The 26003-nt window shown below is 43.0% G+C and overlaps 1 protein-coding gene and 1 long non-coding RNA gene across 6 annotated transcripts in view; one reads left to right on the forward strand and one right to left on the reverse strand.

The window, feature by feature from the left end:
- LOC144681763 (contactin-4-like) overlaps positions 1-26003 on the reverse strand; it is a 1677954-nt gene that overhangs the window by 100933 nt on the left and 1551018 nt on the right. For all 4 annotated transcript variants that reach the window (XM_078543733.1, XM_078543732.1, XM_078543731.1 and 1 more), the window contains exon 22: positions 15986-16154. In XM_078543733.1, the coding sequence (XP_078399859.1) occupies positions 15986-16154 (169 nt within the window). The remainder of the gene's footprint in view (positions 1-15985; positions 16155-26003) is intronic.
- LOC144681766 (uncharacterized) lies at positions 2734-17840 on the forward strand. Of its 2 annotated transcripts, XR_013576847.1 has the most exons (3): positions 2734-2932; positions 14083-14239; positions 17342-17840. It is a non-coding gene; the product is annotated as an uncharacterized LOC144681766 (long non-coding RNA). The 2 variants fall into 2 exon arrangements; XR_013576846.1 differs by lacking the exon at positions 14083-14239.

The following is a 26003-nucleotide window of genomic DNA, read 5'->3' on the forward strand; positions in this document are numbered from 1 at the left end:
AAACATTGCACAATATGACTGGAAACGGAGTTTTGCTTGCCTTGAAGTAACTCGCCCTTGCCTGTCATCTGTCAACCTCTGATCTGTGCACAGCTGCCTCAGATCAAGCATTAATCAACCAAGAATATAAGCTCACCTATGGTGGAGTGCATTAAGAACACATTGATCAGCCTGGATTTTTAATTTTCATCTCAGGGTCAGTCGAGCATATTTACTATTGTGGTAAAGTGAAGGCAGGATGAATGGCTAAAGGATGAGATCAAACCTGTTAGCAGTCTGGCTCAGCCTGAGTTTGGCAAGATAATACAGACAGTGCATTTTTGTTATTCCATCACACCGTGAAGATTTTTGACTCAACTCCAAGAGCATTTTTTCTTTGAAAAAATAAACATGTCCATCATATACTGGACTGTTCACCCAGCCCTTCCTTTGCTGTCTGAATCTCTCATGATATTAATGCATGCTGAGGAAGTACATGCAGTGTTCAAATATGTACAAACATGATGTTACAGGAAAATAGAGAATATTTTGGATTATTTTGATTGCATTTAAAACAAACTTTTGTGAAAAATTATACCGACCTTTCATATATTAATTGGCAATAAATAGTTCTATGTTAAAATTGGCTGATAATCAGACATGGGCCTGAAATTTTTGCTTGTCGAGCACGCGCAATCGGCGGGCCTGGGATTGGCTGGGAAACAGGTCCCAGACCGTGATTTCACGCTGGCTCGCCAATTAATGGCCAGCCAGAGTGAAATGCGCGTTGAGAAATGCTCAGCACTGCCAGTGGGGGTGGAAAGAGGGTGGGCGGCGATGTCACCATGGGTGCTGGTGAGCACTTCCAGTGAGCTCCCGGAAAGCAGGGAGCTGCCCCAGGGAGCTGCAGACCTCAACAGAGTAAACAAAACAACAAAAATGCTGCAAAATATGTCCATGCAGCACAATCAAGCATCTGAAAGCATACCTCATAAAAAAACAGTCCCCAGATATCTCTTTTCATTTTTGTTTCTTCACGGAGATTTCATCCTACCCTGGATCGAAGTTTGAGCAAAAATATAAAGGCCGCTTGGTCGATTGGCCCATCCATCAACCATAAAAGTGGACAGGTCACGAAAAATCACTTTCAATTGCCTCCTTAATGTGCTTAATTGCCTGCTTAATTGTCGGCGGGCGTGGTTCCAGCTGCTGCATGCACCCGCCGAGTGAGGTATCACATGTGTGCGCGATGATGTCAGGACACTCTCCTGTCGTCATCTCGCACTATTTCACAGCCTGACCCTGCCCACCCACCCCTGGGACGTTAAATCCTGACATGGAAATATAATTCCAGCATTTCTTTCTAATTCAGAATTTCCTGTTAAATTGTTGATAACTCCAGTTTCTTTATTTGCACACGGCTCCAATACCACAATGATAATGGCACATGGGCAGCAATATTCGACTTCCAAGTTTGGATGGTACTGACTGCCTGGTACCTGCCTAATTTTCACTCAACTGATTGAAAATTTACCCCATGATGCGATGTGCAAGACATGGCATCACAAGTGACACAACAGCATTTCAGGCCGAGTGTACTGCAAAATGAACACTGCCATACGATCAAGAAAACCTTGAGCAAAACTTATTGTATCCCTGATCACACAATCAGAAAATCAATTCAACTGGACATCACTAACATCCTGAGCTAACCATGGCAGTTTAGTGTGGATGCATGTGTAAATGGGTCACAAGACAACTGGTCAGCTGCATTAGAGAAACGTTTATTTCAATCACCTCAGAAATTCCATTGCTGTGAGGCTAAAAATTGAACTGAACATTCCATTAAAGCTAAGCTTACATTTAGCCAAGCTGTTGCTACTATTACACAAGTGTTGTGTTTGTTCTGTTCAGCAATTCTCTAGCTGCATGTTTAAACTCAATAAAAAAAATGAACTTTAAAATATTTATATTTTATTTTGTATAATTCCTCTTCAAAGAAACAATGGCCCAGGCCTTCTGGTCAGCAGCGAAGCAGAGGTGTATGCCACTGACTGGTGTTTGAAAGTGGCTGTTACCTTTTTGGGCTGTGTTTGCTGCTGATGCTATGCATGCACAATTGTATGCGCAGTTGCCATCTTTATAGGGGGCAATGTGTGACATGAACCCAGCTTATTTACTTTCAAGAACTATGTACCATGCATCAAAATAAAGTGGCTGTCAGAACTATGCAAAATCATATTAATTTCTGCAATGTCATTAATTAATTGATCGTACTTGAACTGAAGAGATTTGAGAACGTGACAAAATATACAGACGTTTTAAGGCAGGATTCTGCCCCTTTGCTAAACTGCTATAATTAGTGAGCTCAGTACAACATTGCAACAGTTTTCTTTCCTGTCTTGACTAAATCTTTCGGATCACTGAATATTTAGCATCATACATTCACAGTGCTTAGTAATTGCGAGATGAAAGGAATTATTAAAGTGAGATGAAGATTCTTGATTGTCCCAGAATACTGTAACACTTTCCCCAAGTGTCAATAAATGCTTGAGCGCTAGATATTCCGAGCAACCAGCCGACTAAATGATGTGTGGGATCTATGGAGTCCACAAACTAAGACCGTGTTGCAATAACTGAGCTAGAAAGCAAAATGAGTTGGCGATGTGCTGGGTAAACTGTTGTGTGCACATCATCGAATTTCTGCGCATGTGTGGACCAGTGCGTGCACACAGACGGGTATCAGTGGCCATCTTGCATGGCCATATCGCGTTGGTAGGATATGCAGTGTGCCTTTTTAGGTTGGAGCAGCCGGAACTTCCTCTCCTGGCTGCAGCACGAGGTAATCGTTGAAAATGCTCCAGAGGGCTAGTGGCGTGTGCAGTTGCAGCAAAGCCACATCTCCTTTGAGGTCACTGGAGGAAAGTATGCCCCTTGGGGCCCAGCAGTTGTGGTAGGTGCTGTGTTTATAAGTTTACAGGTGCTTTGAGCATTTTAAGTGTTTACAAGCATTTCTTCTTTCAACTTTTAATTCTAGACCAACTCCCCACCTCTACCCCCTACCACCTGGCTCTGCTTACCACCACCTCTCTTGTCCTGGCTCCTCGGTCCCACGATTTTGGAGAAGTGCTCGGGGTGCAGAGGGCAGGGGAAGGGTTAAGCAGTGCCGGGGTGAGGGGCGGGAGGTGTGAGTGGTGTCCGGGATGCGGAAGTGCTTTGACACGCCTCATTTAAAAGGCTGCATTCCTGCTAGGAGCAGCCCTAAATTTAAGTACTGGGCAAACAGCCCAAGTTTGTATGCTGATAGGTCCCAGTGAAATCACCAATGTGGGCTCCCATAGAGCCATTTCTCAATAACAGCAAGTTCCAGCTTCAAGCGTAAGTCGGTTCCCGGAGCTTGTGGTCCCCTTGTGGCCCACAATACATTTGCTGATATTGGGAGCAGAAGATCTGGCCTAATAATTCCTTTCAAGTAGATAAGGTAGAGTGGGCATAAAAGCAATGAGGTACTGAAAATTCAATTATATAGTTTTCTTAGTTTTGTTAAATGAAGCTGCAACTTAATTTGCTTTTTGACATTGGTCATTTTAACGGAATATTTATGTACAGTTTATTTTTAAGATAAGTAGAAGAGTTATGATTATATTTTTGATTATACCTGATTATATTTTTGTACTGCATAAATATTAGACATGCAAATTACTTTAGGTTTAGCTTTTACATCTGGTCTGGATCTGAGTTTGATCAGCCAAATCTACTGAACATTAATTAATTAATGTAATTAATTAAATATCGCAAACCATTTCAAAATAATATTAGTTACCATTTGGCCTCTTGTCCCTCTGTCTTGGAGCTAGTTGAAGGACATGACTAAAAATTTTGCTCAGCTATTCAATGGGGTGCAGTAGTGCAATGGTTATGTTACTTGACCTGCTGTTAATGTTTTTTGTCTTGCACTCATCAGGACAGACACAAGAATTCCAAATTTCAAAGCGAGCAACAATTTTACTGCATGAGAAAAGGGTGATAACTGGTTGGTGTATACTCTGATTGGTTGAGGCATTGCCATGGAGAATGCACCAGGGAACTATTGACCCCCATGCTTTTGTTTAATCCAAAAAAGGCACAATGCCTAGACACTTTCCATTTGCCTGCAGAGGACAAGTCCTTGTATCAGAATATATGTAGCTTCTTGAAAGCATAGGTGAGCCACATTACAAGCCAGGCTGATAATCTTAAATTGTTTGTTAGTGTAATTCTTAGCACACTTGGCATTGCCTGTGGGTAATTTGCTGGAGTGAGGTGCAGTATTGCAGCAAGGAAGATGAAGAGAGTTGGTGCAATGACACAGCCTTGTTTGACCCCAATCTTCACTGAGATAGGCAGACATAGATGACAAAATTTATCATCACCTCCAATGGGCCAGCTCAACCTTTGGCCAACTGAAGAAAAGAGTAGTTGAGGATCAGTATCTCAAACCTGAGACTAAGGTCATGGTTTATGGCTCAGCAGTAATCTCCATGCTCCTGTATGCTTCAGTGACTTGGACAACATACAGAAGGCACCTCAAAGCATTGGAGAAACACCACCAGCCGTGCTTTCACAGGATCCTCCAAATCTGGTGGCAAGAAAGATAGTCTAATAGCAGCATCTTCTCCCAAGTCAACTTGCTTGCCATCGAGGCACTAATCACTCAAAACCAGCTCCATTGGACAAGACATGTCATTCGTACACTTAACACCAGACTCCGAAATAACTGCAGAACTCGGTTGTGGCAGGCGACTCCCAGGAGGACAAGGAAAATGCTTTCAGGATGTCCTCAAAGCATCCCTGAAGAGGTCAAACATCCCCACCAACTCACGGGAGTCCCTTGCTTGTTACTGACTAAAATGAAGAAGGTTCATTCAGGAAGGCAGTGAACACATTGAATGATAAAAGCAAAAAACTGCGGATGCTGGAAATCCAAAACAAAAACAAAAATACCTGGAAAAACTCAGCAGGTCTGACAGCATCTGCGGAGAGGAACACAGTTAATGTTTCGAGTCTGTACATTGAATGGTTTTGTTGGAAACATGCAAAGGCAAAGTTGAGGCATCAGAGAGAGCGCACAAACCTCCCAACAACTCATCTACCTGACCCTCAAAGCACCACCTGCCCTGCATGTGGCAGAATCTGCAGATTGGGCACTGGTCTTATTAGTTATCTCAGAACCCATCAAGCCGTAAGGGAAGTAAGTGAGATCCTTGATCTCGGGGGACTGCCTAAGAAAGAGGTGAGCTGAATTGTTATAAATGCCATTTACTAATGTTCCTTCGGAAAAGATGCCTGCCATCCTTACCCAGCCAGGCCTATTGTGGGACTCTGACCCACCTATCACCTGAAGATGTTAGGCGCTCAGCTACTACCAAACTGACAGTGCTTCCAGAAGATGAGTCACCAACACCTTCGCAGGGCAACTTAGGGTGAGCAACAATGTTGGCTTTGCTAGTAATGTCTACATCTTGAGAAAGAATATAAAGTATTCAAGAAGAATTAACTTCTGGCATGACAGTCTACCAGCTTGTGTGCAACAAAAAAATCTCTTGGTTTATCTTATTTGGGGATGTCAATTTCATATGGTCTGTAGTTGTGCAACAATTGTTTAAGTTATATAATCTGCTTAGCCTTGTTATCAATTCCTTTGAAGAGTAGAATAGCATTGCCCAAATGAATTCAACCGTACACAGATGTTAAGTCATTAATATAGATAAGAAAAAATGAGATAATTTAGTATGGAGCCCCAGGGACATACACAGTTACACTCGACCTGACCTCATTCTGTCAGACAAAATGACACCATTAAGAAAGACTTAGAAAGTATTTAATAATGACAGTTTAGATTTAGTTTAGCTGATATACTTAATTATTTGATTAATTACATCTAATTCCTTCTTATACCCTATTTACATTTAGTCCCATAATAAGCCACATTGGCCCATTTATGTGTCAGGTTGAGTGTAACTGTGGCAAGACTGGAACAACTGTGTATTCAGAAGGTATGGTGAATCAGAAACCTCAAACTCAATATAAAACCAATTGTATTTAGAATCATAGAGTGGTTACAGTAATGAAGCTGGCTACTTGGCCCATCGAGTGCAGCTCTCTACAAGAGCTATTCAGTTTGGTTCACTCCCCCGCCTTTTTCCATACCCTTGCAAATTTTTGATCTTCAGGTGTTTATTCAATTTCCTTTTAATCGGCCTCCCCACAGACTCTAGGGCAGCACACCTAACCACTCGTGTGATAGAAAAATGTTTTCTCATGTCACCCCTGGTTCTTTAGCGAATTACTATATTTTGAATCAGTGTCCTTTTGTTCTCAACCCTTCCACCAAACAGGATAGCTTCTCTCCATTTATTCTAGGCTTGTCCAACCTTTTTGCGTGGGGTGGGAGGGGGATGCAGGGGCCACATTTCCATTTTTTTCTCACTCAAGGGGCCGATCAACAGATTTTGGAAATATACACAAATTTTTTTAAAAAGAGTTCAGTATGAAGAAAGGAAACATCTTGCTGAGCAAAAATAAAGCAGTGTCAAAGCAATAAATTGCTATTTTTTTGAAAGAGCAATTAAGTGTAAGAGGGTGAGAGTGTGTATGCCTGGCTAATCCCTGGCTAATTGCTCACTCTCACCGGGTTGGTGTGTGGGGAGGAAGGTGACTGAAAATCCTGAGACTGGGGCCAGAATTTTGACCTTGATGGGCGGGCGGGCCCCACCGGCTCAGCGGCGGGCAGGCAGCCGAATTCCGCTGCCGAAACGGGGCCAGCCGCCATTTTAAGTGGGCGGGCCAATTAAGGCCCACCCTGCGGCCTGCCCGACAGGAAGCACAATGCGCTTCCTGTACGGGGGGGAGGGATTCCCCATCTGTCAAAGTGTGCTCTTACGCACATGCGCACGAAAGAGCGCACAGCTCCCTGAGACTAAGTGCTGTCTCAGGGAGAGCGCTGAATGTTTAAAAAACTTTAAAAATAGAGAAAGAAAAACATTATTAACATGTCCCCCTCATGTGACACCATCACACGAGACGGGACATGTTAATAAATATGAGTGAAACTTTAATGAACTTTTTAAAAACTGAGATGAAACCTCATCCCGCCAGTGGATGAGGTTTTATCTTTTTTCAAAAGCCCACTGGGGCTCCTGGCCTGCCCGCCAGCCTTAAGGTTGGACGGGCAGGTCTTTCAATGAGCTTAATGATCCTATCAATGTCCAATTGAGCTGATTTCACTGTCCGCTTGCCTTCCTAAAAATTTAAATGGACCGGGATGACGTTGGGGGTTCCTCCCGACATCATCCCGCATCATTTTCCCGTCGGCGAGCGGGCCCCGCCCCCAAATCGCCGACAGGAAAATTCTGGGAGTGAGCCAGACACACACACAGACACACACTCTCCCTCTATCATACATAGACTCACTCTCTCCCTCTCTCTCGCACACACATTCGCTCTCATACACATAGACACACACACACACTCACACACTCTCACTCTCTCCCCCTCACACACACACACTCTAACACTTTCTCACACACACGCGGTCTTTCCCCCTCTCTCATACACACACGCACTCTCTCCCTCACAGATACATCCACTAATATTCTCTCACACACAAACAAATAAACACACACACACTTTCTCTCCCTCACTCTCACACACACCCCTCGTAGCAAGCCTCTTCGCTCCAACCCAGGCCCCGCAGCCTTTTTCTCTCTCCCAGGCTCTGCATTCTCTCTCTCTCTCTCCTACGCCCCACAGCACCTTCTCTCTCCCCAGGCCCTGCAGCACCTTCTTTCGCCTTGGGCCCCGCAGCATCTTCTCTCTCCCAGGCTCTACAGTCTCTCTCGCTCTCCTGGGCCCGGCAGCACCTTCTCTCTCTTCTCCACTGCCCTCCTCTCCCCAATCCTCTTTCTCTCTGCAGCACATTAACAGCCTCTGGTGTTCGCTGCTCATCCAGTCAGAGGCAGTTTCTCTCCCAAATTTGCTGAGCATATGGGGTAAAGAGGAGTGCTATTCACCTTTAAGAGAATGTCGTTAATTGACCATGTGACTGTATTTACCAATCGCTACACAGCGTGGGCTACTTGGGTAACTGTATGTCTAGAGCTGGAGGTGATTGAAGAAGCACACGTGGTGTTCGTGCTCTGCTCTTAGTTCCAATAAACTACCAGTGTTTGTTCAGTTAATCGGTCTCTCTGCCTCTTGGTCTCAAGCACCAACTAATGTGTTAGTATCAAGGATGCAGCTAGCATTCACTGACAAAGCGAACCTGATAACCAAAAACATAAAACCGGCGACGAGGGTAAACTGGATCAATTCACGGTAATCAAGAAAGCCCCGGTAAGCCAGCTACGTTACTTCGCCACTACATTGAAAGCTGTTTGAAAGCGCAGTCTCCTTAGTCATCGAGTATGCCGCTGTTTGGGCATCTTGAACCATTCAACCCCGTTTCTGATGACTGGTCTCATTACGTCGAACACCTAGCGTTCTCCTTTACCGCTAATGAGGGGAAGGACAAGAAGAGGGCGATTCTTCTGTCCACATGGTAGCAAAGCGTATGGGCTGATCTGCAGCCTCACGTCACCTAACACCCCCGATAAGAAGACTTTCGATGAGTTAGTAACTATTGTGAAAAAACACCTGAAGCCAAAGCCCTCAGTCACTATGCAGTGTTTTAAATTCAATTTGAGGAATAGACTTCCAGGAGAGACAATTGCTGGCTATGTTGCTGCGTTAAAGGAATTAACGGAATATTGTGAGTTCGGAATTTCAATTAATGACATGTTGAGAGACCGATTGATATGCAGAATTGGGGACGATGCTATTCAAAAGCGATTGCTATCTGAAACCAATCTAGACTTCAGTAAGGCATTAGAGTTGGCAACAGCCATGGAAGGCGCTGTTAGAGACTCAGAGGCAATAACAGATACACAAAATGATGCCGACCATCTTGTAGGGCGGGCAGGGCCGGTAACAAAACGTGTGAAAACGTCGGACTCAGCAGAAAGGCGGGGAACACCCACTATGTACAGACCATTGAAGAACAGCAGTACTACAGTGAAAACCCACAACATTAAAGAAAGAAATACATCCAGGCAGCCTGCAGGCAATTGACAGTTCAGAAATATCGAATGCTTTTTCTGCCACCGCAATGGTCACATAATGTCAAGATAGGCTGAGACAAAGGTAGAAATCGCGAAATGTGTCTCGTTGAAGAACCAGAGGAAGCAGAATCTGACATCTATTCATTATACAACCTGAAAGTGGGTAGAACTGAACTAATCCAGGTAGTCATTAGAGTCAACGAACAACCCATCAAGATTGAAGTTGATACTGGGGCATCAATATCTGTCATAGGAGAACATACGTTACGACACGTGAATAAAGGAGTCCATCCTTTAAGTTTGGAAGAATCAGACGCTAAATTAAAAGCATTGATGGGCAAAGTAATAAGAGTGAAAGGGATATGTCAAGTCCTGGTGCAGTATAGGGATCAGTCTGAAAATTTACCCCTTATAGTAGTAGCTGGGGGGTGGGCCCCAGTTTAATTGGTCGCAACTGGCTCAAAAAGTTTAAATTGCAATGGGCCAATATTTTTCAAATCAGACCGAGAAACCTACAGGAATTATTACAAAAGTATGCTTCCATTTTCAGTGACGAGCTAGGAAGGATTCGTGGGCTACAAGTCAAAATCCACGTAGACCCTAATGCAACCCCCAGATTTATCAGAGCCAGGCCAGTCCCTTATGCACTACGGGACAAGGTTGAGATTAAGATAAACAGGCTGGAAAAGTTGAGTATCCGCTATTTAAGAAGGGTTGTAGAGGTAAGCCAGGGAACTACAGGCCAGTGAGTCTCACGTCAGTGGTAGGGAAACTATTGGAGAAAGTTCTGAAGGAGAGTATCTATCTCCACTTGGAGAGGCAAGGTTTGATTAGAGATAGTCAGCATGGCTTTGTCAGAGGGAGGTCATACCTAACTAGTTTGACTGAATTTTTTGAGGAGGTGACCAGGTGTGTAGATGAGGGTAGTGCAGTTGATGTAGTATATATATATTTCAGCAAAGCCTTTAACAAGGTCCCACATGGGAGACTTATAAAGAAGGCAAATGCACATGGCATACAGGGTAATTTGATAAGGTGGATTCAAAATTGGCTTAGGTGTAGAAGGCAGAGGGTGATGACAGAAGGATGCTTTAGTGACTGGAAGCCAGTGTCCAGTAGGGTACCACAGGGATCTGTGCTCGGTCCCCTATTATTTGTCATTTATATAAATGACATAGATGACAATGTGGGGGGTAGGATTACTAAGTTTGCGGATGACACAAAGATTGGCCGGCTGGTTAACAGTGAGGTTGAGTGTCTTGGGCTACAGGAAGATATAAATGGGATGGTCAAATGGGCAGATAAGTGGCAGATGGAATTTAACCCTGAAAAGTGTGAGGTGATACACTTTGGAAGGAGTAATTTGACAAGGAAGTATTCAATGAATGGTATGGCACTAGGAAGTTCTGAGGAACAAAGGGACCTTGGCGTGTGTATCCATAGATCTCTGAAGGCAGAGGGGCATGTTAGTGGGGTGGTGAAAAAGGCATATGGGATACTTGCCTTTATCAATCAAGGCATAGATTACAAATGTAGGGAGGCCATGTTGGAGTTTTATAGAACCTTGGTGAGGCCACAGCTGGAGTACTGTGTGCAGTTCTGGTCGCCACATTATAGGAAGGATGTGATTGCACTGGAGGGGGTGCAGAGGAGATTCACCAGGATGTTGCCTGGGATGAAACATTTAAGTTATGAAGAGAGGTTGGATAGACTTGGGTTGTTTTCGTTGGAGCAGAGAAGACTGAGGGGCGACCTGATCGAGGTGTACAAGATTATGAGGGGCATGGACAGGGTGGATAGGGAGCAGCTGTTCCTCTTGGTTGAAGGGTCAGTCATGAGGGGACATAAGTTCAAGGTGAGGGGCAGGAGGTGTAGGGGGGATGTGAGGAAAAACTTTTTTACCCAGAGAGTGGTGACGGTCTGGAATGCACTGCTGGGGAGAGTGGTGGAGGCGGGTTGCCTCACATCCTTTAAAAAGTACCTGGGTGAGTACTTGACACGTCATAACATTCAAGGCAATGGGCCAAGTGCTGGTAAATGGGATTATGCAGGTAGGTCAGGTGTTTCTCACGTGTCGATGCAGACTCAATGGGCCGAAGGGCCTCTTCTGCACTGTGATTCTGTGATTCTGTGATCTTACAACCAGTGCAATTTTCTGAGTGGGCGACACCCATAGTACCTGTACTGAAGCCAGGCCAAAGTGTTCGCTTATGCAGTGACTATAAGTTAACTGTAAACAGAGTGGCCAAACTGGATAGACACTTGATTCTGAAGATTGACGAATTATATCGAAAATTGGATGGGGGGATCACATATTCAAAACAGCCTACCAGCAGGTAGAGTTAGAAGAAGGTCTAGGGAATTTATGACTATCAGTACACATCGAGGATGTATCAATATACTCGACTACCCTTTGGGGTCTCATCGGCATGTGCTATTTTCCAGCGTACCATGGAAAATCTGCTTCAGGGGCTGCCCCATGTCATTGTTTATCTGGGTGATGTCTTAGTTACTGGACGAACTGACGACAAACACTTAGCTAATTTGGAAGAGGTGCTGAAACGTTTCTCACACTTAAAACGAAAGAAATGTATTTTCCAAGCCAAAGACGTAATTTACTTGGGCCATAAGGTCGACATGCAGGGCCTACATCCTGTAGAAAAAAAGGTCAAGGCTATTCGCGAGGCACCTGCACCGAGAGAAACTATAGAACTAAAGGCCTTCTTAGGCATGATAAACTACTATGGGTGATTTCTCCCAAATCTATTAATCGTACAGGCTCCGTTATACGCATTGCTTAAGAAAAACCATAAATGGATTTGGCAGGCTCCGCACCAGGATGTGTTTCTGAAGGTAAAGCAATTTTTAAGATCATCAGCCCTATTGGTCCACTTTGACCCAAAGAAAGGATTGATTTTGACTTGCAACGTGTCCCCTTATGGAGTAGGGGCTGTACATTCACAGCCAATGGCGGATGGCTCCGAATGAGCCGTTGGTTATACATCTCGCACGCTCAGTGCCGCAGAGTGGTGATATTCTCATATTGAGAAGGACGGCTTGTCTGTTGTGTTTGGTGTTCGGAAATTCCATCAATATCTCCACTGTCACCATTTTCACATTATATCCACACACAGGCCTCTGCTGGGATTATTTGGAGGGGATAAGACGATACCCCCCATCACACCTGCTCGCATCCAGGGATGGGCACTGATATTGGCTGCTTACGAATACACTTTTATTCACCGATCAGGAAGCCAGATCGCACATGATGATGCATTGAGCCGCCTCCCCCTGCCAGATAATAACATGAAGGTTCCAATTCTGCAGGAACTTGCCTTAGTGCTAATTTTTTGGATTCTTCCTCTGTCAAGGCCAAAGAAATCCGTGAGTAGGCAAGCCGAGATCGACTTTTATCTCACGTCTGGGAACAGGTCTTGAATGGATGGTCAGGAGAGCCAAAGCCTGATGACATGAAGCCCTATTTCAATTGCAGATATGAGATCACCTGCCAGGATGGCATATTGCTCTGGGGAGCAAGGGCAATCATGTCCCTAAGAGGGCAAAGGCCATTACTGGCCGAACTACATAGCGCTCACCCTGGCATTAGTAGGATGAAGATGCTCACGCGCAGTTACTTGTGGTGGCCAGGGATGGACTCGGACATCGAAGCCCTGGTTAAAAGTTGTCCCCAATGCCAGCAGGTACAAAAGCTACCCCCCCTTAACTCCATTGCACCCCTGGGAATGGCTGGGGCGGCCATGGGTGCGCCTCCACATCAACTACGTGGGGGCCATCTTGGGCACGATATTCCTTTTACTAATAGACGCCCACTCCATGTGGATGGATGTCTACAAAGTCTGGTCACCCACATCTGCTGCCAGCACAGACCGTTTGCAACAGAGTTTTGCAGTGCACGGGTTGTCAGACATGCTTGTGTCAGGCAACGGGACTGCAATTTACCAAGGGGAGTTCCACAGGTTTACAACCCTCAACCGAATAACTCATATCAAAAACTTCTAATGGTTTGGCTGAGCAGGCGGTCCAAAACTTTTAAGTCTGGGATGAAAAAGCTGGATGGGGATTCCATCAGCACCAGATTGTCACAGTTCCTGTTCACATACCAGACCACCGGTATTCCCCTGCTGAATTACTAATGAAGAGCCCTCTCCACACCCATCTAACTCTTATCAGGCTGAACTTAGGGGCGGAGGGTGGAGAGAAGCCAAGAGACCCAGGAGACTAGGCATGATGGTCATAATCATGAAAGAACTTTCACGATGGGAGACTCAGTTCTCGTGAAGAACTTTGGAGATGGGCCCAATTGGCAATTAGGCGAAGTGGGTACCGTGCCAGGACCTCTCTCCTATAACGTACCAGTAAACTGCCAAATAATTGTGTGGATCATCTCCGGAAAAGAGAGACAGTCCCACAAGAAGGAATGCCATCATCGTTCGCGTTTGAGTCTGCACCGCATGTGGAAGAAATGTCACACAATTTGGAAGTACCAATGGGGCCTGTTGGACCTGAGAGGGTCGAAGACACAAACTTGACCACTTCCACCAAAGAGCCTGGTGGACAGTTGACACCTGAGAAGGGGGTCTTGGAAAAAACAGCTGAAGCTGTTGAGTTATGACGCTCGACACGTCCGAGGAAGCCTCCTGAGAGGCTTGGCTTGTAGATAGTTATTCATGTAAACAATTGGTACGTTGTGAAGCTTGTCAATTGTAGTTTCACTTAAAGGGGGAGGGATGTGGTAAAGTGGAGTGTTATGCACCTTTAAGGGAATGTAGTTAATTGACCATGTGACTGAATTTACCAATCGCTACACAGCATGGGTCTGTTGGGTAATTGTAAGACTAGAGCTGGAGGTGATTGAAGAAGCACACATGGTGTTAATGTTCTGTTCTTAGTTCCAATAAACCACCAGTGTTTGTTCAGTTAATCGGTCTCTCTCTATTGTTTCAAGAACCAACTAATGTGTTAATATCAAGGGCGCAGCTAACGTTCACCAGACAAAGCAAACTGGATAACCAAAAACATAAAAGCCTATCTGAGAGAGGAACAGCTTGTGATTGGAGGCGCAGTCCCTTGCAGAAATCTTCAATTTCACTTACCTGTTTGAGGTAAGTGAATTTTGAACGGTAGCTCACATAGAACGGCTTCGGAGTCCACAATCTGGCCCATGGGCCACGGGTTGGACAAGCCTGATATACTGTGTCCAGAACCCTCATGATTTTGAACACCTAAAATCTCCTCTCAACCTCTCTTCGCTAAGGAGAACAGCCCCAGCTTCTCCAATCTATCCTCATGATTGAAATCCCCCATTCCTGGAAATATTCTCATAAATCCTTTCTTCATCTTCTCTGAAGCTTTCTTATCTTATCCTTTCTAAATCGTGTTGCGGAGAATTGGGCACAATGTGCCAGCTGAGGATGCAAATTTTGAAATTATGCCCTGTACACCCAAATCTAGATCATTAATACATGACAAGAAAAGCAGTGGTCCTAGTACTGATCCCTGGGAAACCCCACTGTATACCATCCTGCATTCCGAAAAATAACTGTTCACCACTACTCTCTGTTTCCTGTCATTCAGCCAATTTTGTATCCCTATTGCCATTGTCCCTTTTATTCCATGGGCCTCAAATTTGCTGGCAAGCCTATTATGTGGCACTTTATCAAACATCTTTTGAAAATCTATGTATACCATATTGACTGCATTATCCTGACAACCCTCCCTGTTATCTCATCAAAACATGTAATCAAGTGAGTTAAATTTGATTTGCCCTCCTTGCCTTCCTTAATTAATCCACCCTTACTCAAGTGACGGTTAATTTTGTCCTGGATTATTATTTCTAAAAACTTTCCAACGAGGTTAAACTGACTGACCTGTAGTTACTGAATTTGCCCTTACACTCTGTTTTGAACAAGGGTGTAACATTTGTAATTCTCCAGTCCGCTGGTACCACCCCCATATCTAAAGAGGATTGAAAGATTGTGGCTAGTAACTCTGCAATTTCTGCCCTGACTTCCCTCAGCATCTCAGATGGATCCCATCCAGTTCTGGTGATTTATCAACTTTAAGTACAGCCAGCCATTCTAACACTTCCTCTTTATAAATATTTAGCCCGTACAGCACCTCAATTACCTTCTCCTTCACTTTGACTTTAGCAGCATCTTTTTCCTCATAAAGACAGGTGCAAAATACTCATTTAGTACCTCAGCCATACACCCTGTTTCCAAGCATAGATCCACTTTTTGATCTTTAATGTATCCTTCGAAAAAAATCTTTCACCTGCTATTTTAACAGAGGGTTTAATCCATTTAAACTAAACATCAGTAAGTTCCACAGTTGTTCACTTGTGTACGTTGGGTGAGATTTTATGGCCAATGTGTCTTAGTTGTAACATATGTAACACCTCCATTTTCAACACCAACCAAGATCTCTCTGATTGAGCTAAAAACAGAAAGACTCTTCATATTTAACTTGATGTTACCAGACTGGCTGAGTTTTTCCAGCACTTTCTGCCTTTATTTCAGATCTCCAGCATCTGCAGTACTTTGCTTTTATCTCTCTGATCGAGGCTCAGTACTGAACATCAATTGGTGTCACATTACAAACTGGGGTCAGAATGACCAAACTTACTTCAATTAGGGAGTGACAGCATATATTCATCTCTTCATTTTTCAAGTGACAGTTTTATAACACAATTCCAAATCCAACTTCTTAAATAACATAATTGTTACATAATGATCACCACTGCAACACAGATCGATTTGCACCAGAACAAAATGCATCTTTGAATAGAACAGAATCTGTTCTCTAAACCAAAAGATTGGTTTCTGTATCAAATGTAAAAACAAACTTACATGACATTCTTGGGATTCTGATTTGAGCACTACTGATTCCGTCACCACCATCGCTGAATGTCTTTACTTCAATGATATAGTCAGCGTCATCGGGAAGTAGAAGCTCCACTGACGTGTTATTGGTTTCTATCACCTTTGTGCTGCTCTGTCTGTTATTTCTGTATAAAACCTGTAAAGGTATGGAACAGACACAACAGTTATTCATAAAGCTAAACTAAAGAACAATCAGGCAACTGAAAGTGATTGAGATACACGCAGCATTCAGGTTTTCTGTTTCTCCTGCAACAAGGTGGATAATGAATGTTATATGAATATTACATATGGATCTATGAGATTTCATCGGGTACTTCAAGAATTCTCATTGGGTAAATTTGATGGACTTCTTTTTACCTTTGTAGGCTAACATTGTTAGTTCCCTAACTGTGAATTGTTATATTAACTGAATGGTCCATTTTTTTTAAAATTTAATCCTGTGCTTTGTAGGTTCCGGGCTTCAGTGATCTTAGATATTACCAAGTTTTCTTGTTCTGGTCTGGGGCAACCAAGCTCTGTGCATCATTCTCCCCTTTTTATATACATTTAATACTGGCTACCAGTCTCCGTTGTGTGCTGGGCATTGCTGTATAATATCGAGATCTGAGGTACAAACCAGGGCATGGAACTGACTCCCCCACAGTCTTAATCCAATTGGAGATTTGTGGTCATCTAATATGGATGTGTGTTATGATCAGTTCACCGCAGATTTTATACTCAGGATCACAGATAGGTGACAGAACAATCACGGCTCCTAGGTTGGTTGCACAGCTGTTGAGTAAACCTCTAATGAGTTCACAGAAACAACAACCTGGATTTTAAGTAGGTAATAACAGCAAGGCTAACATTGCTCACTTTTACGTGAAAATCCAGAGGGTGCTGTCCAAGATACACACTCCTCCAAAGGGTGCACTGTTACAGTCCTCACCGATAGACTGGACAATGAAATCAATGCAATGAAGTGAATTTGCTGTACCTACTAGTTTCCCACTAAAGACGTTGGAAAAAGTTAGTCCTGGTGCATTCAGGAACAAATTAATTTTTAACAACTTGGTAAATAATAACTACTGTCCAACAATCTTTCTAGCACGAAAATTTAATTTTACAGATGTGGAGTTTCATTCCTTCAGAAGTTCATTGGTGCTGGAGATTTAAAAAAAATCTTTATTTACATTTTTGGCCATTTTAACTCTCTTTCTTAATCCCATCTATCTTTCCCAATGTTTACTTTGTTTTCTGCATATAAATTGAGTATAATTTAAATTTTTTAGTTTAGTCTCTGCAGGCAAGATTTTAATTCACTCAAAACCCATTCACTTACAGAGTTAAAATTGGGCCTTGCGTGTCTGACTGCTTCATGAGCCTCGCTGTTTCTTGTTCTGCTCACAGATGCCACAGAAACCTTGTAGAGGGCACCACACTGGATCAGGCACTGGACTGGAGCAAGTGACCACTCAAAAGTCCACAAAAACATCGTGGACAGCTGTCATTGAGGTGAACAGCCAGCACCATTCCTTTGCTGTTGGCCACAAAATCTGGGCCATCATCAGTGCTTTATTTTTCAGGGTTACCATAGCCCTTCATCGAAGTAACAGCAATTGCTTGGGAGAATTCCTGAAGAATTTTGCACCAACACTCTTAACCTAGGCTTAGGGTGTGGGCTCCAAATTAATGTACTGATGTGAAAAGTAAAAGCCCACTGAGATGGGAACTCTAAAGCTGCATAGCAGGAAAAGAAACAAGTGTCCAAATTTTCTTGAAGAGGCAGCATAATGAATAACACTCCTTTTAAAAACCTTACCATTAAAAACAATAAAGGTAATACCCTTCTGATTGTTATTTTTTGAAATCTGTGAGGTTGGGTATTATTCAGATGGTGGTTGGAAGGTAGCACAGTCCAGCACTGATAAAGGTTGATGAACTATCATCAGTGTACGCGTGCTCAACCTGGGGGATGTCCCAATGAAGACCACTCCTGCAGTGTGCACATTTGTTTTAAATGTCTTGGTGAATTTTGTGTTTGCTAAGATGAAGGATGTTTACACTGAGGAATGAAATATTTTATCAAATTTTGCACTCAATGCCAGCTTGGAGCACTTCCAGGTATTGTACAAATTCGCTTCTGGGTAAAGCCATTCCCTGATGCACTTAAATCTCAATGTAATAGCAGAACAACTTTTAAAGGCCATTTCTAATTTTTCTGTTCACCAACTTCAGAGATCATTATGACAAAGAAGTGAAGGTACCCCATTCCCGATCTCTAATATCATCATCTTGTGTTCTCAGGTACGTACATTAAAGTTAAGTCCAAGGTCGAGCTCCCTTTACTTTGTCCCATAATGTGCCTCAGCTTGAGCTGCAGTAATCCCTAATGGCACCAGTATCATATTTTCCCATATGCTTTTAGTCTTTTTGGCTTCTCTAGTTAGATTCACAATTAGCAAAAAGGCAAAATTAGGAGCTGGTGAATGGAGAACATTTTAGCTGATGTTTAGGATATTCAGAAGGAGCCATGCATTTTTGTTACAATGGTGCTCTGTCCTGAGGTTTACATCAAAATGAATATCAAACGTTTACTAATGCATTTGAAGGGGATAGTTTTTTGTACGAACAGTCTGCTATTTACCAATTGAATGTCCTTATCTTAAAAAAAATCAGGTTGCATGGGTCTATTTTTCAAGTGTTTGGCATTATTTTTGACAAGATTTCTGAGCCACACAAGATTTTAGAAACATCATCGCAACCATAGTGTAGAGGCTCAGACTTTCTGAAGGTTGCGAATTGGAAATCCTGTGTAAGCATCAGAATTGATTTAAATTGCACCATTTTAGCGTTCAGTCAGTCCCGACTGCTATCAAATCCTATGTTCGGTGGGGGAGTGTGTGTTTGTGTGTGTGTGTACGATGTTGCTCAGGTGTCAGAAGTTTGTGGTGGTTTTTGTTTGAACATGTCACCTGTGGTAAGTTGCTGTCACAAAGATTTGTTGTCAGGAGCAAGCACTGTGAAAGCAAAACCAACAGCAGCTTGCACATTATACCTGGGGAGAGAGTCAAAGCATCAGAGAAATGACTTAAACAGTTGTGATGTACACCAATGCCACAAGTCATTGACCATCAATGTAGCTTACTTTTAAAATATTCGTTCATGGGATGTGGGCGTCGCTGGCTAGGCCAGCATTTATAGCCCATCCCTAATTGCCTTAGAGAATGTGTTGGTGAGCTTCTTGAACCGCTGCAGTCCATGTGGTGTAGGTAGGCCCACAGTGTCGTTAGGGAGGGAATTCCAGGATTTTGACCCAGGGACAGTAAAGGAACAGCGATATATTTCCAAATCAGGATAGTGAGTGACTTGGAGGGGAACTTCCAGGTGGTGGTATTCCCATGTGTCTGCTGCCCTTGTCCTTCTAGATGGTGGTGATTATGGGTTTGGAGGGTGCTGCCTATGGAGGCTTGGTGAGTTCCTGCAGTGAATCTTGTAGATGGTACACACTGCTGCCACTATGCGTCAGTGGTGGAGGGAATGAACCATCACATTCCTGACTTGTACCTTGTAGGTGGTGGACATGCTTTGGGGAGTCAGGAGATAAGTTACTCACTGCAGGATTCCTAGCCTCTGACCTGCTCTTGTACCCATAGTATTTATATGGCTAGTCCAGTTCAGTTTCTGGTCAATGGTAAGCCCCCAGTATGTTGATAGTGGGGGATTCAGCGATGGTAATGATATTGAATGTCAAGGGGCGATGGTTAAATTCTCTCTTGTTGGAGATGGCCATTGCCTGGCACTTGTGTGGTGTGAATGTTACGTGCCACTTGTCAGTCCAAGCCTGGATATTTTCCAGGCCTTGCTGCATTTGGACATGGACTGCTTCAGTATATGAGGAGTCGTGAATGGTGCTGAACATTGTGCAATCATCAGCGAACATCCCCATTTCTGACCTTATGATGGAGGGGAGTTCAATGATGAAGCAGCTTAAGATGGTTGGGCCTAGACACTACCCTGACAAACACCTGCAGTGATGTCCTGGAGTTGAGATGACTGACCTCCAACAACCACAACCATCTTCCTTTGTGCTAGGTATGACTCCAACCGGTGGAGAGTTTTCCCCCTAATTCTCATTGACTCCAGTTTTGCTAGGGCTCCTTGATGCCACACTCGGTCAAATGCTGCCTTGATGTCAAGAGCAGTCAATCTCACCTCACCTTTGGCGTTCAGCTCTTTTGTCCATGTTTGAATCAAGGCTGTAATGAGGTCAGGAGCTGACTGGCCCTGGTGGAACCCAAACTGGGTGTCAGTGAGCAGGTTATTGCTAAGCAAGTGCCGCTTGATAGTATTGTTGATGATGCCTTTAATCATTTCATTTAATTTATTTAAAGTGTTGACATGTATAGCCATTTGATAAAATGCCATAATTCAGACTTCTTTGGAAAATAGAAGCACATGGCATGAAAAGGACTATGGTAACTTGATAGACGCTGCTTGACCTGCTGAATATTTCTAGAATTTTCTTTCTTTAGCTCTGATTTCCAGCATCTGCAGTATTTTGCTTTTGAATTATAAAATCTGACTAAAAGTTCTCTGAAAAACTTTTGTTGGTAAACTGTCACAGAGGTTAGTAGAGTTATACTGAAATTAATAAACTTATCACTTTTCTTTTATTCATTCTTGGGTTGCAGGCATTGCTGGCAAGTCCAGGGTTTATTGCCTATCCCTAATTATCCTTGAGAAGGTGATGGTGAGTTGTCTTCTAGAACCGCTGCAGTGTTGGTACACCCACAGTGCTATTAGGGAGGTAGTTACGCTGACCCAGGGACAGTGAAGTAACACAATATATTTCCAAGGCAGGATGGTGTGTGACTTGGAAGGGAACTTGCAGGTTGTGGTATTGTCATGCACCTATTATCCTTGTCTTTCTGGGTTACTACTGAAGTTAGTAAACTGTCACTGGGGTTGGTATAGTTATACTAAAGTAGGCTAAGGTTGGCAAAATGATAAGACCGTGGCTGAGATCAATGGTTTTGATGGCCGTACCAACTCTTGCTTCACCTCCTGTCCATGACTAATGAGCCGAGTATGCTCACTGAGTTTGGACAACCTTGTCAACATGATGGACCGATAACCATGAACCTCTGGGGTAAAGCAGCAATTGGTGATTTCTCATGCCCTGTGCAAGGCTGGGGACTCAAGTGATGCTGTACTGATGTCAATTAGTGGGAGGTGAAACTTTGTGTCTGGGTTATTATAACCTTCAGGGATCGGCATTAAGTCAACTTCAGATTTCCTACGCAATGAATACAGGGAGCTACTGAAGACCCCATGAGACCTTCTCATGAGCCTCCAGTTGCAAACCCCTGCCTTAGCCAATTATGTAGTCTACAATAGCGTAGTGGTATTGTCACCAGACTGATAATCTGGAAACCCAGGGTAATGCTCTGTGGAGCTGGGTTCCACCATGGCAGATGGTGGAATTTGAATCCAATAAAAATCTGGAATTGAAAGTCTAATAAAGACCATGAAACCATTGCCAATTACCATAAAAAACCATCTGGTTCACTAATGTCCATTAGGGAAGCAAATCTGCCGTCCTTACCCGGTTTGGCCTACATGTGACTCCAGACCCACAGCAATGTGGTTGACCCTTAAAAAAAAGCCCTCTGAGGGCATTTGGGGATCAGCAATAAATGCTGGCCAATCCAGCGACACCCACATCCCATGAATGAATTAAAAAAGTAAATAACCTGTTGTTCTTCAGTTTCAATAATGTAGTTATGTTTGTATTAACATTCATACCCTGAACTACAGCTGAACTTAGTCATGAAAAGGGGAAAAAAGTCTTCACAGTAACATGAAAGTAGCCTGAGTTACTAAGGACTGAATTAGATCAAAGAAGCATGTTGTACACAAAAATTGATGCATTGCAATAAGCAAGATTGGAGTTTTGAGTCTTCACAGCTTTTTCAAATATAGTAATTATGGTCTTACTTGGGTGTAATGTACCTTTAAGAATAATGCTTGTTAAGGAAGATCGCATGATCCATAGTAACAAATAGAGAGTAGTGCGGGCTACTTCAGTAGTTAGTGGTAAAGGGATAGAGTTGGAGTTGAAAGTACACATGTAGTACCTTGTAAATAAACTTAAACTTTCCAACCAAGAAGTGTCTGCTGATCAACTCTATCAACTCAGCCACCACTCACAACAAACTGGCGACGAGGATAAAACAAGATTAAACAGAAGAAATCAAGTTGAAAAGAAATCAGCACTGTACCTCACCCAGTGACTGTAGGTAGACAGCTCCGTTAAAATTGAAGAAGATATTCCCTCTCAAAATGCCGCAATTTTGGAGAATTGATCGTTTTGATCCAGCCACAGTTGATTGGTCTCATTACATAGAACACCACACGTTCTTTTATCAAGCGAACGAGATTACAGGGGAAGAGAAGAGGTGAGCGATCCACTTAAGCACATGTGGGAATAAAACCTACAGTTTGATTCAAAGTTTGAAAGCTCCCAGTTCCCCAGATTCAAAAAATTTTGATGAATTGGTGGACCTCATGAAGGGTCATTTTCAACCAAAGCCCTCTGCATCTGAGGTTCAAGTTTAATTCAAGAAATAGTGCCCCGAGTGAGACAGTTGCACGCTATGTGGCAAATTTGAAGCAGCTAATAGAACATTGTGAGTTTGGTATGTCTCTAAACGACATATTTAGTGACCTTTTAGTGTATGGTGTGAATGAGGACACTATTCAGAAAAAAATATTGCCCAAAGTGAATCTGGATTTCAAGAATGTGCTGGAGAAAGCACTGGCCATGGAAAGCGCAAAAAGAGATTAAAAAGTAATACAGGGCGTGCAAAATGGCGCCGTCCTCCACATCGCATGGGAAACTCCAACCAAAAAGGGCACAAAAATGCAAGACTCTGCTGAGAAGTGGGAAACAGCCCCCACTAACCGAAGAATAAGGAAAAATAACTTAGCAGCAAAATCAAAGGATAATTTCAATTGAGGTGGATACTAGCAGTCTTTTGACGATTGGCAGTTTTAAAAAATCGATGCTATTATTGTCACAGAAATGGACATATAATGAGACAGTGTAAGGAAAGATTCAAGCAGGCTTGTGAACAAAAGAAGAAACCTAATGAAATCTACAATGTAGAAGAGCCTGAAATAACAAATTCCGATATTTACTTGTTGTTTAATCTGAAAGTTGGAAAGACAGAACCAATATTTGTCACACTGAAAGTAAATGGCAGACCTGTTAGAATGGCAGTGGTCACAGGAGCTTCCACTACAGTAATTGGGGAACATACCTTCAGATATCTGAATAATGGTGAACATCAATTAAGTACAGAAGAAACAGCTGCCAAGCTAAAAACATACACAGGTGAAGGAATCCAAGTAAAGGGTATAAGCAGAGTAACTGTCCATTATGGAAGCCAATCGGCAAAGCTACCAGTGTTGGTATTGAGAGGCAGAGGACGAAGCCTTTTAGGGTGAAATTGGCTAAGGGAAATCAACCTTGAGTGGCCCCTGAGATTCCAAAGGGAAGCTGGAAGCGTTCCTGTTTTAAAAAAGGAGTGTGTAAGGACTCAATAATCTGAAGAAATGCAGACTGTCTTAAGCCAAAACTTGGAAGAACAGCAGAGGGAACTCAAAGAGACCCTGCTTGATGATAGAGTTCGAGATGAGGTGAGCAACCTCCGGGAGGAAAAAGAAAACCTGAAAGACCTTCAAACACTACAGGATTCCCTCAGGTGAAAGTTTGTACCTCTGGAAAAGTTTGAAGAGAAACAGAAAGAATTCAGCACTTCTCTTAATAAACTGAAGAATGAGTTGGCAGAGAAGACATAACAATGCTCAATTTTCTAGGAGGCAGCAAACAAATACAAAAAAGAGATGGAAGAGCTGAAGAATCAGCTAAGTGAAGCCAAAGAGGCTTTGGAAGCACAAGTCGCAGAATTTTCTAAGAAGTAGACAGATGCCGAAATTTTGGGAGACTCAACCACTGAGCTCAGACAAATTGAGCTTGCACCTGAGAGAAGTCTGGCCAATAGTGAAGTCAAAAAGAAAGCCAAGATTAAAGTCTGCACTAGAAAGAAGAAGGCACGTAGAAAGTAGATACAGAAATACTAATAGGGCTTTAATTCTGGCAGCATACTAATACATTTTCATATATAGGCCTGGCAATCAAATTGCAAACGCCAATGCCCTTAGTCGTTTGCCTTTACAAGAAAATGATGAGCACATCCCAATTCCACAGGAACTTGTTTTACTGTTAAATTTCTTAGATTCCTCGTTGGGATGCGCTCGAGAAATTAGAAACTGGACAAGTCGGGACCCAGTTCTATCCCAAGTACGAGAACAAGTGCTTCATGGTTGGCCACAAGAGCCCATGTCTGATGAAATGAAACCGTACTTCAACAGAAGACATGAAATAACCAGCCAGGATGGTATCTCATTGTGGGGAGCACAAGTGATGGTACATCCAAAGGGAAGGGAGTCACTTTTAATTGAATTACACAGCGCACATCCAGGAAATTCCCAAATGAAGACCATAGCATGCAGCTATCTATGGTGGCCTGGGATGGATGGTGAAATAAAGAGTTTAGTAAAGCACTGTGCAATGTCAGCAACTGCAAAAGTTACCTTCAACATGTTACCTTCTGTAACATCTTTGGAAGTGGCCAGGTAGACCCTGGGTGTGGTTACACATTGACTATGTGGGGCCTTCCTTGGGAACAATGTTTCTGCTCATTTTTGAAGCCCATTCAAAATGGTTGGACATATATGAGGTGAAGTCACCAATATCGACTGCTACAATTGAGAAAATACATCAAATTTTTGCCATTTGCAGACTACCAGAAGTAGTCGTTTCTGATGACGGCACGGCATTTATGAGTGCTGAGTTTCAACGGTTTATCAGCCTCAACAGTGTCACTCATGTAAAAACTGCACTGTACCAGCCTTCCTCAAATAGATATGCTGAAAGGGCAGTTCAAACGTTCAAGGCTGGCATGAAGAAGCTAACTGGCAATTCCTTAGCAACCAAGCTAGCACACTTTCTTTTTCATTAGAGAACCGCCCCTCACACAGCAACAGGTGTCACACCTGTGTAGTTATTGTTGAAACACCATCTAAGTTTGAGATTGAGTTTAATAATGCCGAATTTAGAGGGGAAGGTGGAAAGGAGTCAGGGAAGCCAGAAAACTAAACATGACTGGCATAGTCGTGAGAGGAAATTTACCGTGGGAGAGATGGTATACGTGAAGGACCAAAGTGGTTACCAGGTGAAATATATGCGGTGACTGGACCACTATCTTACCACGTGGAGGTGAAAGGCCGGGTTTACAGAAACATGTGGACCATTTAAGGAAGAGAGAGGAGAATTTCCCAAATTTGGTTCAACCAGTGATCATGACCGGGTCTGCATTCCTGTAGAGGATACTCAACCCAGGACAGACATGTCTGACGCTCCTGTAAGAGTTGAGGATACAGAACTGCAGGTGCCCACTGAGGTACCTGATGTTCAGGCAACTCCAGAAAAGGAGGTTCCTGACAAAGAATCTGAACTTGTGGAGCTGCGACATTCCACACATACCAGGAAACAACCTGAAAGACTGAACTTGTAAATTCCTTACCCAGTGTAAATATTATGTTGTCTTGAAAAATTTGTACTTTTAAATATAATATGTATATCCAAGTTAAAGGGGGAGGAATGTAATAATTATGGTTTTATTTAGGAATTTTAAGAATAATGCTTGTTAAGGAAGATCACATGATCTATAGTAACGAATAGGAGAGTAGCGTGGACTACCTATATAGAGTAGTATAGAGATAGAGTTGGAGTTGAAAGCACACATGTAGTAGCTGCTGAATGCCTTGTAAGTAAACTTAAAGTTTCCACCTAAGAAGTGTCTGCTGATCAACTCTATCAATAGTGCCAAATCGGCCACCACTCACAACAGCAAGTATATATGAATGTCTATCTGCA

This window comes from Cetorhinus maximus, chromosome 6 (assembly GCF_964194155.1).
Source record: "Cetorhinus maximus chromosome 6, sCetMax3.hap1.1, whole genome shotgun sequence".
NCBI classification, from domain to species: domain Eukaryota; kingdom Metazoa; phylum Chordata; class Chondrichthyes; order Lamniformes; family Cetorhinidae; genus Cetorhinus; species Cetorhinus maximus.